The sequence below is a fragment of the Stenella coeruleoalba genome (assembly GCF_951394435.1).
Source record: "Stenella coeruleoalba genome assembly, chromosome: 15".
In the NCBI taxonomy this organism is placed as follows: Eukaryota; Metazoa; Chordata; class Mammalia; order Artiodactyla; family Delphinidae; genus Stenella; species Stenella coeruleoalba.
Genome location: NC_137161.1, coordinates 46,632,046 through 46,647,329, shown reverse-complemented (window position 1 = coordinate 46,647,329; position 15,284 = coordinate 46,632,046). Strand labels below are relative to the sequence as shown.

The following is a 15,284-nucleotide window of genomic DNA, read 5'->3' as shown; positions in this document are numbered from 1 at the left end:
CCATGTGTAATGGTCAACGTGCACCTTATCCATTTCGTGAAGAGACAGCACTTTAAAAAATTCTGTACCTAATTTATTTGTTTGTCCAACAAGTCTTTCTGGAGGGTCCGCTATGTGGCAGACGCTATGTCCCATAACAAGGGTTCAAAGATGCATAGGGTCTCTCCCTCTCCCCCACTCCCCAGGTTTAGTCTGCATGGGAGGAATACATAACATGGGAACTAAGTGTTCTAAGTTTGTAAAGTCTTACAACGGTGGCAGGGGGAGTCTAAGGAGGACGCAAAGGAGGCAAGAGCTGCTCTACACTGGCCAGTAGAAATAGATGTAAGGCAAGCCAGTGTGTACCTTTAAATTTTCTAGTAGCCGCATGAAAGAAAATTAAAGGTGCAATTAATTTTTACAATTTACTTAATGTGATATCTGCAACGTTATTTCAATATATCATCCCTATTTTTTAAAGTATTGATCAAATATTTTACCTTCTTTTTTTCATGCTAAGTGTTTGAAATCCAGTGTGTATTTTATCCGTATAGCACATCTCTATTCAGGCACTAAATTTTTGTCAGAAGTACATGGATCTGTGTTTAGATTTCGTTACATCTACAATTGAAAAAGTAGTTTCATATAAAGTTTCACATACTTTAGAGTTTCCCAGTAACTGAATTGTGTCAGTTTTTACATTTAAATTGATTCACCTGAAATAAATGGAAAATGGAGCCCCTCCGTTTACGAGCTGGATTTCAAGCGCTCACTGGCCACAGGTGGCTGCTGGCTCCCCTATTGGACAGCACAGACCTAGAGGGAAGGAAGGATGAGAGAAAGCGGGCGACACAAGTCAAGGTCAGGCATGTTCACAGCACAGACAGGACAGGGCCAGGGCTCCCAGCCTCAGCCTCTCCCCAGGCCCCTGTGACCAGCCATTCGGGGCCCTCGGGAAAGAAACACAGTTTCAGCAAACACAGCAAGGCAGAACTGTAGAGACAAGAACCTATTCCAGATGGAAATTACAACAGGTGTTCAGCACCACCACTGCCTCCCTCGATTTGTGTGGAAAACGGACCCGTCTGTCAAAGGGCGCCCAGGCAGTACGGCTGCAGTCAGCGACGTGCACCACTCCAGAGTGCTGAGCACCGATAGTCAAGGCCAGGAGGTTGTAGGATTTGGGAAGGATGGGCAGCAAACCACAAAGATGGATGGGCGAACTTGCACTTAACCTTTGCATGAGCTGGCTGTCCTGTTTTTTGCTGATGGGACCCATGAGTGTATTTTTCCTCCTTTTGGGTTTTAATGCTGAATGTGTCAAACCCAAGGCAGATTGTGTAACGTCCGCCAGGCCCAGCTGCTGGTCCTGCCTATTAAAGGGGAACTGCGGGCCCCCTGCGGAGGGCACCCCGGGAGAAGGAATCAGAAAGGATGCTGCTGCTTAGTGGGAGGACTTGGTCTTTGTGGAGCAAGTAGGGAGTCCCACGGCCTTTTCCAGGCTCGTACTGGAACCACCCCAGTTCCTTTTTCCTCACCTGGGGAAAGGCCTGGCCGGCTCAGTGCCACAGCCAAGCCATCCCACAAGGGCTTTGAAGGTGAAAAGCCTCCGGAGCCTTCCCATGAGCCGGCAGCTGGGCCTGGCAGCATTTCCACCCTTTCCAGTAAAGGAATGCAGTGAAAACAAAAACAAAAACAAAAAAAGAGAGAGAGAGAGACAGAGAAAGAAAGAAAGAAAGAAAAACACCACACTCCAGTATAGCAGCTCCTCCCCTTCCAAAGCTGTGCATTGCCAGGCAAGTGTGATTTTTTGTGAAGGACTGGCCGAGTGCACTGTATTTACATTCTTGTGTTCACTGATAATGACTTTCAGATTTTTGGAGCTCTCCAGCTGACAACAAACCCCCAAACCCTCCACCTCCCCATAGGCCTCTCTCCTCCGACGGTGTGGGTCCTGCCTCGCGTCAGCTCTGCCTTATAAATGGAGTGCATTCTATAAAAACCAGGACGCCCTCGGAGCTGGAGTGCAGCCAGACCAACGGAGCCCTGTGCTTTATTAATCCTCTGTTCTTCAAAGTGCACAGCCAGGAGCTCGGCGGAGGCCCGAAGCGGCCCTGCACCCGGACTCCCCCCGACGCGAATGGCACGGACAGGCCTCGGTCCCCCCCACCCCGGCCCCCGCCCCCCGCTATTAATAGTGTGCACGGCAGCCCCCAGCTGTCCGGGCCCGCGGCCGTCGCGAGCATGCCGGAAACCGTGGCCCATCACCAACACGGCGACGGAGCTCGGCTTGGAGCGAAACCAACCCCCGTCCCTCCGCCCCGGCTCAAGAAGCAGGCGTCTTTTCTCGAGGCGGAGGGCGGCGCCAAGACCTTGATCGGCGGCCCGCCTCGCCCGGAGCCCGCGGCGGGCCCGGCCGGCGGCGCAGGTGGAGCCCCGGCGGCGGTGGAGGCGGTGGAGGAGGAGGCCCCGCGGGATTGCACAAGGGCCCGGCCGGCCGCCGCCCCTGCATCCCCATCCCGGGCCCCGTGGCGCGGAGGCCGACAGAGGCTGAGTGATATGAGCATTTCCACTTCCTCCTCCGACTCGCTGGACCTGGACCGCAGCATGCCCCTGTTTGGCTACGAGGCGGACACCAACAGCAGCCTGGAGGACTACGACGTGGAGAGCGACCAGGAGACCATGGCCCCCCCCATCAAGTCCAAGAAGAAGAGGAACAGCTCCTTCGTGCTGCCCAAGCTCGTCAAGTCCCAGCTCCGCAAGATGAGCGGGGTGTTCAGCTCCTTCCTGACCCCCGAGAAGCGCATGGTGCGCAGGATCGCCGAGCTGGCCCGCGACAAGCGCACCTACTTCGGCTGCCTGGTGCAGGACTACGTGAGCTTCCTGCAGGAGAACAAGGAGTGCCACGTGTCCAGCACGGACCTGTTGCAGACCGTCCGGCAGTTCATGACCCAGGTGAAGAACTACTTGTCCCAGAGCTCGGAGCTGGACCCCCCCATCGAGTCGCTGATCCCCGAAGACCAAATAGGTGAGTACCCACCTTGCCTTAAAAATATATATACATATATATAATCGCTTATATGTGGAATCAAAAAAAAAAAGACCCAGGTGAACTTATTTACAAAACAGAAAGAGACTCACAGACATAGAAAACAAACTTACGGTTACCAAAGGGAAAGGGGGGTAGGGATAGATTAGGAGGTTGGGGTTAACAGAGGCACATTGCTCTATATAAAATAGATAACCAACAAGAACTTACTGTATAGCCCAGGAAACTACACTTAATATTTCATAATAACCGATATGGGAAAGGAGGCTGAAAAAGAAAAAAATATATATATCTGTGTATCTGAATCACTTTGCTAGACACCTGAAACTAACATGACATTGTCAATCAACTCTACTTCAATAAAACTACAACAAATATATATATATAGATATATATCTATATATATCTATATATAGATATATATCTGTAGCCTGGCAGGACAGCGCATCCTGTGTTAGTTCTCTTGGATGGAGTTTTCTCTGGAGTTCAAAACAGCAACGCACCGCAGCCCCTGGGCTGATTTGAACTGGAAACACAGCTTCTTGAAGGAGACTTCACGTTATACCTGACTTGGCTGCTGTGCGCCAGGCTTGGACGTGTTTGGGGTGGGGGGTGACCGATGGAGCAGCAGATGGGTCTGTTCAGGGACGGAGCTTGCCTTCTGAGGGTCCGTTAGCCCACCTGATTTTGTGCTGTGTGTGTGACACGCCTGTTGAGGGTCTCCTGAAGGTGCGTCTCTGCAGGTTGTGTGCGAGGAAAAGGCGTTTTTTGCTGTCTTCTGAGAGGCGGGGGGTTTGCGCTGCTTTGGTTGGGAAGTGCCCTTTTTACCCTCAGAAGAGGGCAGAGCCCACGGTGTGCAGCTGGGTGAGTTTCCACAGGGAACAAGCCCCAGCCCAGCAGAACATGACAGCATCCAGAGCCCCCTGGGATCCCCGCCTTGTCCCCCTTCTCCCCAGAGGGTAACCGCCTTGCCGGCTTCTCATCACAGAATTCAGTAAGTAGCACTGTGAGGGAGTAAGCAAAAAAAAAAAAAAAAAATCAAATGGACAGGTTGGTTTGTGTACCTTTAAACTAAGTCACATATTTGGAGGTCACATGAAAGGTGTTTTCTCCAAAGTCAAGGGGAAATACTTTCTTTATAACCTTGTTGGAGGGCTGAATTGCTAGTGGTTACTTTGGCCAAGGGAAAATTGAATTTGGCAAGCCATCTTTTTTTTCCAGGGCGCGAGTGTTAAGGGATTTTTTTTTTTTTTTTTTTTTTAACTTCAGAAGATTGACTCTGAAAGGCTAGTTTCAGAGACCTCATTGACTGGGCACAGCAGCCAGAAGGGCTCCCAAACATTTGCAGGCAGTTCATAAAGCAAAACCCCAATTTCTCTTTCTGATTGGGTCCGTTTGACGAAAGGAGTAAACAGTGTGTGGTAGCAAGTGTTGTCTCTCTGTGTCTCTCTCCTTCCTTCTCCCTCTCTCTCCTTTGGGTTTCAGCAGCTTTTTGATTTTCTCACAAAGGAATCAAAGCCTTGTTTGTTTTCCTATGGCTTGTGCCTGGGTTGATGGGGCGTGGTTAGAGCTGGGCTGCTGGAGAGAACGCTGGAAGGAATGTGCCCCAGGATGTGCCTTAGAGATGGAAACGCCTTCGGGACAACAGAATAGCCACCCAGGCCCCCTCTGTCCCCGCCCCCCAGAGCCTGCCTCTCAGAGGAGACCCACTCAGACCCCGAACCCGGCAGGAGCAGCTTCCTCTGCGGGCGCTGATGTCAGCCCTGGGTTATGTGGCCGGCAGCGCCAACCAGCCCACGGAGAGGAGGCTCCTCCCTGGGGAACCAGGCCTTCCCTTCCTTCTCCGCCGATGCTGTGATCACCAACAGAAGCGCCCGTCCCAGGAAGCTCTCCTGCCAGCTTCTTTGTGGGTGAAGTTCAGAGAGAGTACTTGCTCTTGGAGCACCAAATCTCCTTTTCTCCAAAAACAAATTTGAATTTGGCCAGCAGTCTTTGCTGCAAACACTTTGCTGCTCCGGAAGGATGCAGCTTTCAGTTTAAAATCTAAGGTCGTAAGGAGAAGGGAAGCTGACGTCTAGGGCGCCCCTAATTTGAGCCAGGCCGCCTGTCCAAGCGATGGCAGTGGGTCCTGGCCTCAGCCCAGTGAAGCAGGCATCCGTGTGCCATGTAGCAAGGCACGGCTCTGCCAGGTGGAGCGGGGTGTCCCAGGGCCACGCCGGCCAGGAATTAGCCCGTGCAGCTTCTGAACTTCCTTCTGTCGGATTCAAAAGGCCATGGTTTTTGAACCTCACCCCTTTCCCCTGCTGCGGCCTATGTTCATATTTTCTCATCAGAAATTAAGGGGGATAGGGTGGGATTGACAGGTACACGCTGCTGTATTTACAATGGATAACCAACAAGGACCTACTATATAGCACAGGGAACTCTGCCCAATATTATGTGTCAACCTAAATGGGAGAAGAATTTGAAAAAGAATAGATACATGTGTATGTATAACTGAATCACTTTGCTGTACACCTGAAACTATCACAGCACTGTTAATCAACTGTACTCCAATATAAAATAAAAAGTTAAAAAAATTTTTCTTTTAATAAAGATAAAAAAATAACAAGAACATCAAATGTTCTACAAGGGAAAAAGAAAAGAAATTAAGAGGATTGGAAAATTGTTTAATTATGTTATACACCTAAAATGAATATGGTATATGTCAATTGTATCTCAATAAAAATTAATTTAAAATTTAACTTAAAGGGGAATTAGAATACAGGCTTACCCTCAGTGGAGGCAGCTCAGACCGAAGCTGCCTATGGAGGTGTAGGTGTGCCCAGCCCGAGCACTGCCTCACTTTTTTATTGGTTCGTTTTGGCTTTTTAAGCTTTTGCATTAAAGCAGACACTTCATCGTATCTGTTGCTTCCCCAATGAAATCATTATTCTGTTTTGAAAAGTGCAGTGAACGTGCTGGGCTTTTGAAATTAAGAGGAAGGCGAGCCAGAGCAGACAGTGACCTGAGGAACTCATCATGCGCCCAGCTGGAGGGAAGGATGTGACCCTAATTATTAGAAAACCAGTCCCTTTAAATGTGCACGTTTAGATTAGGACCCTGGCAAGAAAATGGACTTAGTCTAATTGTCTGCTTTACATATTCCTAAATGAAGGGCTCACTAGTTTACTAAAAACCTACTAATACAGTGATTCCTTTAAACCTCGTAACCAACTCAAGGTTGGTACATTTGTGTAGATTTTGTTCACATTTTGCAGATTCAGGAATGGAGGCCGAGATGTATAAAGTGACTTGCAGAGGGTTATGCTGCTGGTAGGTAGGGGAGCTTGGATTCAACCCCCATCTCCTCTCGTTTGTCTGCTCATTCCCACCAATCTCACTTCCTGGGAGGTTGTAATTCACTTTGAATGGATTCACTTGAATGCCACCCCCAGAATTCTAAGCCTCAGATTTGTTCAGAACAGGTGTCCACTGATGCTCAGAAGTCTTTTCAAGAATGCCACTTGGGTTTCTCTGCTTCAGAAAAAATCTAGTCCTGTCCTCCTTTCCCACAGCTTCTGAGGGAGAGAGCTCTGAACTAGGAGGTGGGATTTTAAAGCCTAGATTTACAGAATTCCATCCTGAAAACAAGGAAGTTGGAGGAGGTATTTCACTGGTTTAACCCACGTAGAATTAGAACCATCATTCATCTGCGAAAAATAACCATGTGAATGCATGTATATATGCGTTTAGTGTTTCGATACAGTGCTAATCTTCTTCAGAGAGTGGTTCTTCAGCTGCATAGAGAAAAGCCGATGAAAAAACTGAATCGCCCTCCCCCACTGCCACTTTGTCCATGTGCTCTTGTCACAGCCCTGTAAGTCAGCACTTTCTAGGTGAGAATAAAATGATAAACAATCTCAAAGATGAAAAACTGCCAGTCTAAACGGTTGTGCCCTATTGTGGAGAATTTGAATTCTGTTTAGACCACTCTTTAAAGCACTGCCACGCAAAGCCCTGACATTTAGAGGTTCTTCAGTAAGAACCTCTTGGTTGATTGACATCAGCTTTGCTCTTCTGATTGGAGGATGAGATGAGTTCCCATGAGAGCCAGCTCTTTCTTGATTCCAGGGCCACTTACTGTGTTTCCCTTGTGGGGACCACTCCACCCCCGACTCTGCAAAAGTGGTACATGGAGGGACAAACAACTGCTTTAACAAAGTGTGTACACTGCTTGGCATCTTCCTGAAAAGCCCAGGATCGGTGACTTCATGGACAGAGTGAGGTGTACTCGCCACCAGTGTGTCCAGCCCTGTAAGGTACTGACAGGTGCGACATCACGTATTATCCCAACACGTGCTGCTCATTGGTGGGTTTTCACATCACACCACTCTTGCTTCAGTTTCTTTCAACCAATGGGAGAACTTAGTCCAAACTTGCTGGTCATGAAATCTACACTTTGCAGAACTTGTTGCATTTTTGTGGTTAGTGTTTTGATTTTATTCAAGCAAAAGAAGTCTTACTTCTGATTTGATGTTAATCTTGGGGAATCCCTCTGTTTTCAAGTCTTGTTTCAAGAAAAACAAAATTTTTCCAACTCCAAAAATGTTAGTAATCCCAAATTTTCTATTTCATTCAAATTGCCCATAGATGATCAACAAAGATACAAATAAGCCAACTGTATTCCTAAAAGTCAATAATGAAAAACAAGACAATATATTGCTTTACTTTCTTTAATAGCTGTCAAAATGTGTATTTTCTCTGAAGAGCATTTCAATTATTTGAAGAAAAAATATCCTTAAACACGATTCCAACATATTTCAAAGAGAACATCAATTTACTTGTGTGTGTGTGTGTGTGTGTGTTTAATAGAGAAATGATACTGAAATGTGGTTAATCACGAGAGAGCATAGCATGAATAAGAAAGGAGATCTGAAATCATTCCTTGGACGTTAAACAATTAAAACTACTTTGCTTCAGATCTTTTTTTTTTTTTGAAATGAAAGTTGTGGCCAGAGAGGCATATTGGTGCCAAGTTGAGATTAAAACCTTGACTCTGACTTCAGATCTAGTCCTTGTGTCCATATCACCTGCAAGGAGTCAGTCTCTTTGTACGTTAACAAAGGGTAGAGAGAAGGAGAAAGACTGACCTCTTGCAGCATAGAAAAAGAATGCCTATAGTATTTTTGAAAATTAGTTTAAATAGATAGAAGACCGCAGCAAGAAGCCCCTCTTATTCTCCATGGGGCATCATTTGTTGTATAATTTTTACTTCAGGGCGTCAACATTGGGTTCATTATGTCATATCAAGTAAAAGAAGGTTCACAGACCTGGAGTTAAGAATCTCTGCCCAGTAGTCGCTGTCTCTGTGATGCTCTGAGCAAGGGAACCGTCAGAGAGCTCTGCTCTTGAGGTGGGGAAGGGGGACGGCGTCACAGAGTGTGAGGCACACGGAGGTGTCTGTGCTGGCGTGTTTCCTGACTCTATCCCTGAATCTGCCATCTCGAGAGAGAGAAGCACCTCCCTGGCAGGGAACGCCCCCAGGCAAGAGAGGACTCCACATGGGAACTGAGAGCGGGAGCCCAGGCACACTTGAAGGGCCAGGCGGACTGAAAGGGAAGCATCAGAATCTTTGACACTGTTTCCATGACTCTGCTCCACAGAAAGGATGGCTCTGATTGGCTGTCTTGGTGAGGCCAGACCCCCACAGAGGAGCCCTCATCCTCCTGGCCTCATCCCAGCCTTGCCTGGTTGGCCCAGCCTCCCAACAGGGACTACATCCTGCAGGGCCAGCCCTGCTCCCGCCACGGACACGGCGTCCATGCGGGAGGTTCTCACTTATCGTCCAGGCCCAGGGGCTTCTTTGAGAAACCGGAAGTCACAGCCCACCGCCTCTGTTGAGTAGAGAGTATGTATTAAATGCATCCTGTGTTTTTAGTAGAACCAAGTGACAGCCTCCACAATAGTTTAAGAACACTTTTAGGCAGAGGATCCCTTAACCCCCCTTACTGCCTCGGGAGGCCCCGTTTAGTATCCTCAGGTTTATAGATAAGGAAACAGAGCCTAGTGCCCTCAAGCCAGGATGCATGTAGGGCCAAAGCCAACTCCTGTGGAGGCCTTCCTGCCCCTCCTGTGGTGGTCACCACACCAGAGGGTCCTCCCGTCCACGTGACTCCTCAGTGATGGTGTCAGCCTGGATCACCAGCCCAAGGCCGAGCTTGCCAGATCTCTGCCGTATAAAAACGTCCCCCCCCCCCCCGGGACTTCCCTGGTGGCACAGTGGTTAAGAATCCCCCTGCCAATACAGGGGACACGGGTTCGAGCCCTGGTCCGGGAAGATCCCCCATGCCGTGGAGCAACTAAGCCCACGAACCACAGCTACTGTAGCCCGCGTACCTAGAGCTCGCGCACCGCAACGAAGAGTAGCCTATACGTTTACAGAATGCCCTTCCTAGAAGCCCACCAAAACGAACGTGAATGATCGACCACCACCCCGGTGCTTGTCATTTTTATTTTGGTCGTCTCTGCTGGGCTGATGGGATCTTCCTTTAAGTGATAAAGCATCCTTTATCATTCATTATTTAAGCGCCGAAGGATGCATTACTGACAATCCTTAAAGCAAACCCCCGTTACAAGACATCCCTGCAGGGGCCTCTGGTGGCTGCCCCACACCCGAGCAAGGGGCTCCTCACTAGAATCACACTTTCTGGATTCTGCAGGGCTAAGGAGAAGAAACATAGTTTTCATGTAGCCACCCCAAGGAAGGATTTTCAGTTCCATTCAGAGGTCACTTGTGGAACACACGCTACATGTGGGCCTTGGGCTCAGGGCTGCAGGCGGCTCACCCCAGGTCTGGTGTGCGGAGGGCTTCTCCAGGAGGGAGGTCAAGTTTGCTCTGTGCCATGCATTGCAGACGCAGCAAAGAGCTCCGAGGATGCAGCAAGGGGGAGCTGTGTGGGGAGGCAGGTAGGCAGGCAAGGCTTCCTGGGAATCCCTGTCATCGGGGGACATGAGGAGCCTGCCGGGCACAGGGAACAGTGTGAGGAAAGGCGCAGAGGGCTGTTGGCTTCAGCGAGAGCGTGGGCTGCTCATTCGTGGGGATGTGGCAGGAAGAAGGGATGGAGGGCGAGTCAGGGTCCATCCCTAGAGCTGCCTGAGCCTTGAAGGTGCTGGAGAGCATTTTAGAGAGATCGCCCCAGGCAGGGTAAGAGTCACACTCTTCAATAGTCGCTCCAGCCCAGGTACCCGCCAGTCAAATCAGACACTGGCCAAAAACACCTGAGGATCCGTGTGACAGGCCGGGTGCCAGGGGCCTGGAGTGGGCACACACAGGGCAGGGGCAGCAGCGTGACCCAGGCCCTCTGCAGCTAGTTGACCAAAAGGTGTTGGTGATGAATTAAACCCACCCTTCATCCCACACGCTGGGTCATCTGCAGTGGGGCTGGGGGCTGTCTGTTCCCATCGCTCTGAGACACACAACTGCCCAAGACACTCAGCTCATCTGTGGTCTTGAGCTGTGAGATGGGGTCGGAATGAGGTAGTGACAAAACACTGGGAGTTTCGGGGCAGGAAGACCCCGAGGGCCAGACTTCAGATCCTCTGTCCTTGTACCCGTAGATGGGAGGGGCTGTGGAAGAGTCGGAAGACAGGAGAGAGAAAGGTGTACACTTGTCCTTTGGTATCTGAGGGGGTTGGTTCTAGGACCCCCGTGAATACCAAAGTTCGAGGATGCTCAGGTCCCTTATATGAAATGGTGTGGTATTTGCACAGAACCCACGTACACGCTCCCTATACTTTAAAGCATCTCCAGATTGCTTTTAATACCCAAAACAGTGTAAATGCTATGTAAATAGTTGACCACGTACAGCAAATTCAAGCTTTGTCTTTTGGAACTTTCCGAATTATTTTTTCCGGAATATTTCCATCCACAGTTGGTTGAATCCACTGATGTGGAACCTGCAGATACCAGGGGACTGACTGTACAGGAAGCCAGGCGACTTTTCTATTCATCAAACCAAGTAAACCACAGTTAATACAGAAAAAACCCAAACCAAACCAAACAGGCCTGAATCAGTAATCCTGGTGTCCTTTATCAAAGACATACACTTCACTGTGGAAAGGAACAGAGGGAACCAGTGACTTTTGCTCACTTACTAGGTGTCAGGTGCGTACGAGGTGTTCATTATGTAGGTCTCCCCCAGTCCTCCCGACAGTCCTATCAGGAAGCTGTGAGTGGTCCCATTTTACAGATGAGGAAGCTGAGGCCTGAAAAGCTCATCTTCTTCCCTCCAGGCCGCAAAGTAGAAAACCGCTCGTTTGGAGTTCACATCTGACCCGAGGGCCACTGGGACACAAGGTGGTCTGTCTGCTTTTCATAATTAGTTTGTGCAGAGGGTTAGACAGGTGTTCCTGTGGCCACCTGGGTGTCACATCTCAGCTCGCTGAGAAGGGTGAATACATTTCCCAGATGAAAGGTAGGGGGTGGAGGGGACAGGGGGTGGTTTAGAGTAAGTGCTCAGGCTGGACTGTGGTTTTATTTTTTTTTTGCGGTACACGGGCCTCTCACCGTTGTGGCCTCTCACGTTGCGGAGCACAGGCTCTGGACGCGCAGGCTCAGTGGCCATAGCTCACGGGCCCAGCCGCTCCGCGGCATGTGGGATCTTCCCGGACCGGGGCACAAACCCGCGTCCCCTGCATCGGCAGGCGGACTCTCAACCACTGCGCCACCAGGGAAGCCCAGGACTGTGGTTTTAAGTCCCAGTTCGGCTGCTGCTGAGCTGTGTGTGCTTGGTCACGTGTCTTAACCTCTCTGTGCCTCCGCTTCTTCACCTGCAGTAGGGTTACCAGACACTGTTGTGCCCGCCCCACTGACACTCACTCCCCTGCTGGATTTCCAGCTGCCAGCACCTGCAGCATTTTCCTGACACTTTCTGGTGCCACCAGAGCCCTAGTCCAGGGCGGATGGAAAGGCTGGGGGATTAAAGCCCACCCCACCCTGGGGAAGCCACCCTCAGGCAGGGACTGAAGGGAGCAGGTGTGTGAGTCCCCCAGCCTCCTCCCCTGGGGGTCCAGCTCTGAGGCACCCCTGCGCTGCATCTCCTCCCAGGGGTAACTGGTTAACAAAGCGCTTGGCGTTGGCCGCCTCCCCCCATCTGGTACCAATGCTTCCTGGACTCCCCTCCCAGGGGAACCACTCAAGTCCTTTTGTGTCTGGGTGGGCTTCTGGGAGACCTCAAATGAAGACAAATAGGGGTTATGTACTCATGTCAGTGGAAGGGTAGTTTAAAAACGTGTAAAGTACATAAAAGTGTTTGGAATGCACTGAGTCGACATCAGCCCTGATCTTTAATCCAGCTGTGTAGCCAAAGGAAACTGTGAGCACAGAAAGAAAGAACCAGCTCGTTTTGCCCTTCTTGTACAGAGCAAGGCCCGTTGTGCCACCTCCTGGCTTCTTTGCAGTAGGAATGACCAGGTTCTCCACCGTCCAGGGAAAGTCATTTGCCTGCTAAGCCTCGTGTCCATCTGCAAAATGAGGATGGTGCTTGTTCCTCATCAAAGGGCTGGAGCAAGGGCTAAGATAGAGCTCGGGCATCCGTACAGCCCCTTGTAACAGGAACTGTGCAAACAGACACCCATCAGTATTAGAGACGGCAAACGTTTGCATTTCACAGTTTGAGTTCCCTACAAAAAAGGCCCACCTCTTGCCAAAAAAATTAGCTTCTATTTCTTCTACTTTACTTTCTCGAAAGGATAATCAGAATGCTAGAACTTGAATACACCAAGAGGCGGTATGACCTAACTTCATCTTTTTTTTTTTTTTTTTGCGTTACGCGGACCTCTCACTGTTGTGGCCTCTCCCGTTGCGGAGCACAGGCTCCAGACGCGCAGGCTCAGCGGCCATGGCTCACGGGCCCAGCTGCTCCGCGGCATGTGGGATCTTCCCGGACCGGGGCACGAACCCGCGTCCCCTGCATCGGCAGGCAGACTCTCAACCACTGCGCCACCAGGGAAGCCCGAACTTCATCTTTGATCTTTTGTCAAGCAGGTTGCGACCCACTCCTTTTGGACATCATGTTGTTTAGACTCTGGGTTCGGTTAGAGTCCCCGGAGAATGTTGAATATTATTTTGTTTTATTTTGACAACCGGTCAGGTTCAGAGTGCTCCTTCTGTCTTGCCTGCCATGGGTGAGGAGTCGATGGCAGTTCAGAAGTTCCAGGTGGTGACGGTGAGAGAGGTGAGGTGAGGTCACATGGCCAGAGTCACTGAGAAAGATGGAGACGGGCGGGCTGCCAGGCCGCTTCCTTGCACCCTTTCTAAGACACGCGCCTTCTCTGGACTTCATCTTCTGGGCTCTTGCATCCCCTACGGCAGCAGTGGGTGAGCAGAAAGTGTTCAGACGAGCTGCTGAGTGATCCTGTCCTGTGATGGTTCCTTGTCTCAAGTCTGACTTTCTCTGGAATCTCTGTCCTCATTCCTAAGAGGGGGGCGATCACTTCACAGCACCAGAAGCCCACACATTTAACTCTTCCTGTAAATCACGGCGTTGGGTCACACCAGGGCAGGGATCTCCAAGCCGACGCTCCTTACTCTTCCCTTCTGTGGCTGAGCTTTGGGGCCAGTTGATAGGATCTCTATAAATATTTTCAGAGAATGTATTTCCAGTTGGTGATTCAGTTAGCAGTTGGTTTCTAATATTCAAACTGTTGTAGCTCAGACAGTTCTCCAGTATCTTCTTGTTTCTATGTTTGTAATTAAACACAGGTGACATAACCAGAGTTCTTGGGTTTGAATCGTCGCTACCCCTCTTGCTACCTGTGTGGCATCAATCTCCCTGGGGATCAGTTTCCTCATCTATAAAATAAATCATCGTCCTTCCACCATGGGTTTGTTGGAGGATCTGAAAAGTCAGTGCATGTAAAGTGCCGACAGCAGCATTATTCTTGGGTTTAAAGCAACCGGAGATGGTAGGAAAAAACAGACAGTAGTAATTTATAAGCCACGTTGACCGATGTGTTCTTACCTTCTGTTCTGAGCTAGCCCACATTCTGAAAGATTTTCTGTTCCTTTCGTTTCCTAAAATCATTTTTCCCTCTTGCTACATGAGCAGAACCTTTTTTTCCTATTGGAGAGAACCAGTTGGGTACTGGGTTCCTGTCACTTGGCCTTTTTTTCTATTCATCACGTTTATTAAGGATTTGTGGGGGTAGAGAGGTAGTTAGGAATAAAGTCCTGAAAAAGAATGCAAAGAGACCAGTCTTCCTTATTTCTGAATTACGGCCTTTAAAAAACGTACTAAGTTTGTTTTTTGTCATTTGGGGTTTTGAGGGAGTGGGCACATGGCAATGGGTTGTAGGTTTCAACCCTCCTAGCAGATTTCCACAGCCCCATTTGCTCCTAAGGGCGGAGTTTATGGCACAAAGGCCAACGTCCCTTCCCTGGGGACGAGGATGCGTTGCTCAGGGGACCCACTCAGCCTGCCGATGACGAGCTTTCTGCTCTCGTCCCCGGAACAGCACACAACCTTTTGGAGATGACTTGTGGGCATGCCCTGGCCCAGAGGTGACCAACCTTGCTCGGAAGTTAAAAGTTGCCCTTGGGGTTCAAGGTCTCCAGGTGTTTTCTGTTGGTTTGATTTATCCACATGGTTCTTGAGGTTTAACTTATATCCACAAAGTGTGCGAATCTCGAGTGCTCAGCTTGACAATTTGCACACCTGTAGCCACCACCCGGATCCAGACATCAACCGTCTCCTTCCCCCCGGAAGTGCCCCCCTCGGCCCTGGTTATTCCTAAGGCCGACTGCCATCCTGACCTGTCATCGCAGATCGGTTTTGCCTGCTCTTGAACTTTATGTATACATGACGTGCTAAAGGAGACACCCTTCTGTGTCTGGCTTCTTTCACACAGAGATGGTATCTTGCAGACCCAGCCGGTTGTGTCTGGAGCAGCAGTGTGCTCTTTCTCACGGAATGAATCTTCTCTTGTCTGAATTCCATTTTCTGAATTCCATTGTGTGAATATATCCTTGCATCCATGCCACTGGGATGGGCCTTGGGTGGTTTCCAGTTTGGGACTGTTACGAGTAACACTGCTGCCAACATTCATGTGCATCCTGGTTAATGACTGACGTGATTTTCAACCCCCTTGGTGACCTCGTTCCTGCAGAGAGGTCACCAGGAATGTAGCTTCAGAACCTTTGGATAGAGGAATAAAGTGGTGAATGTTTATGAAACACCATGAACTTTAGAACTAAGAAATCATTGACTTTGAAAAG

At 49.6% G+C, this 15,284-nt stretch overlaps 1 protein-coding gene across 4 annotated transcripts in view; it reads left to right on the top strand.

Moving 5' to 3' along the window:
- RIN2 (Ras and Rab interactor 2) overlaps positions 1-15,284 on the top strand; it is a 238,423-nt gene that overhangs the window by 207,589 nt on the left and 15,550 nt on the right. For all 4 annotated transcript variants that reach the window (XM_079944032.1, XM_079944030.1, XM_079944029.1 and 1 more), the window contains one exon: positions 1,853-3,007. In XM_079944032.1, coding sequence (XP_079800158.1) covers positions 1,853-3,007 — 1,155 coding nt within the window. The remainder of the gene's footprint in view (positions 1-1,852; positions 3,008-15,284) is intronic.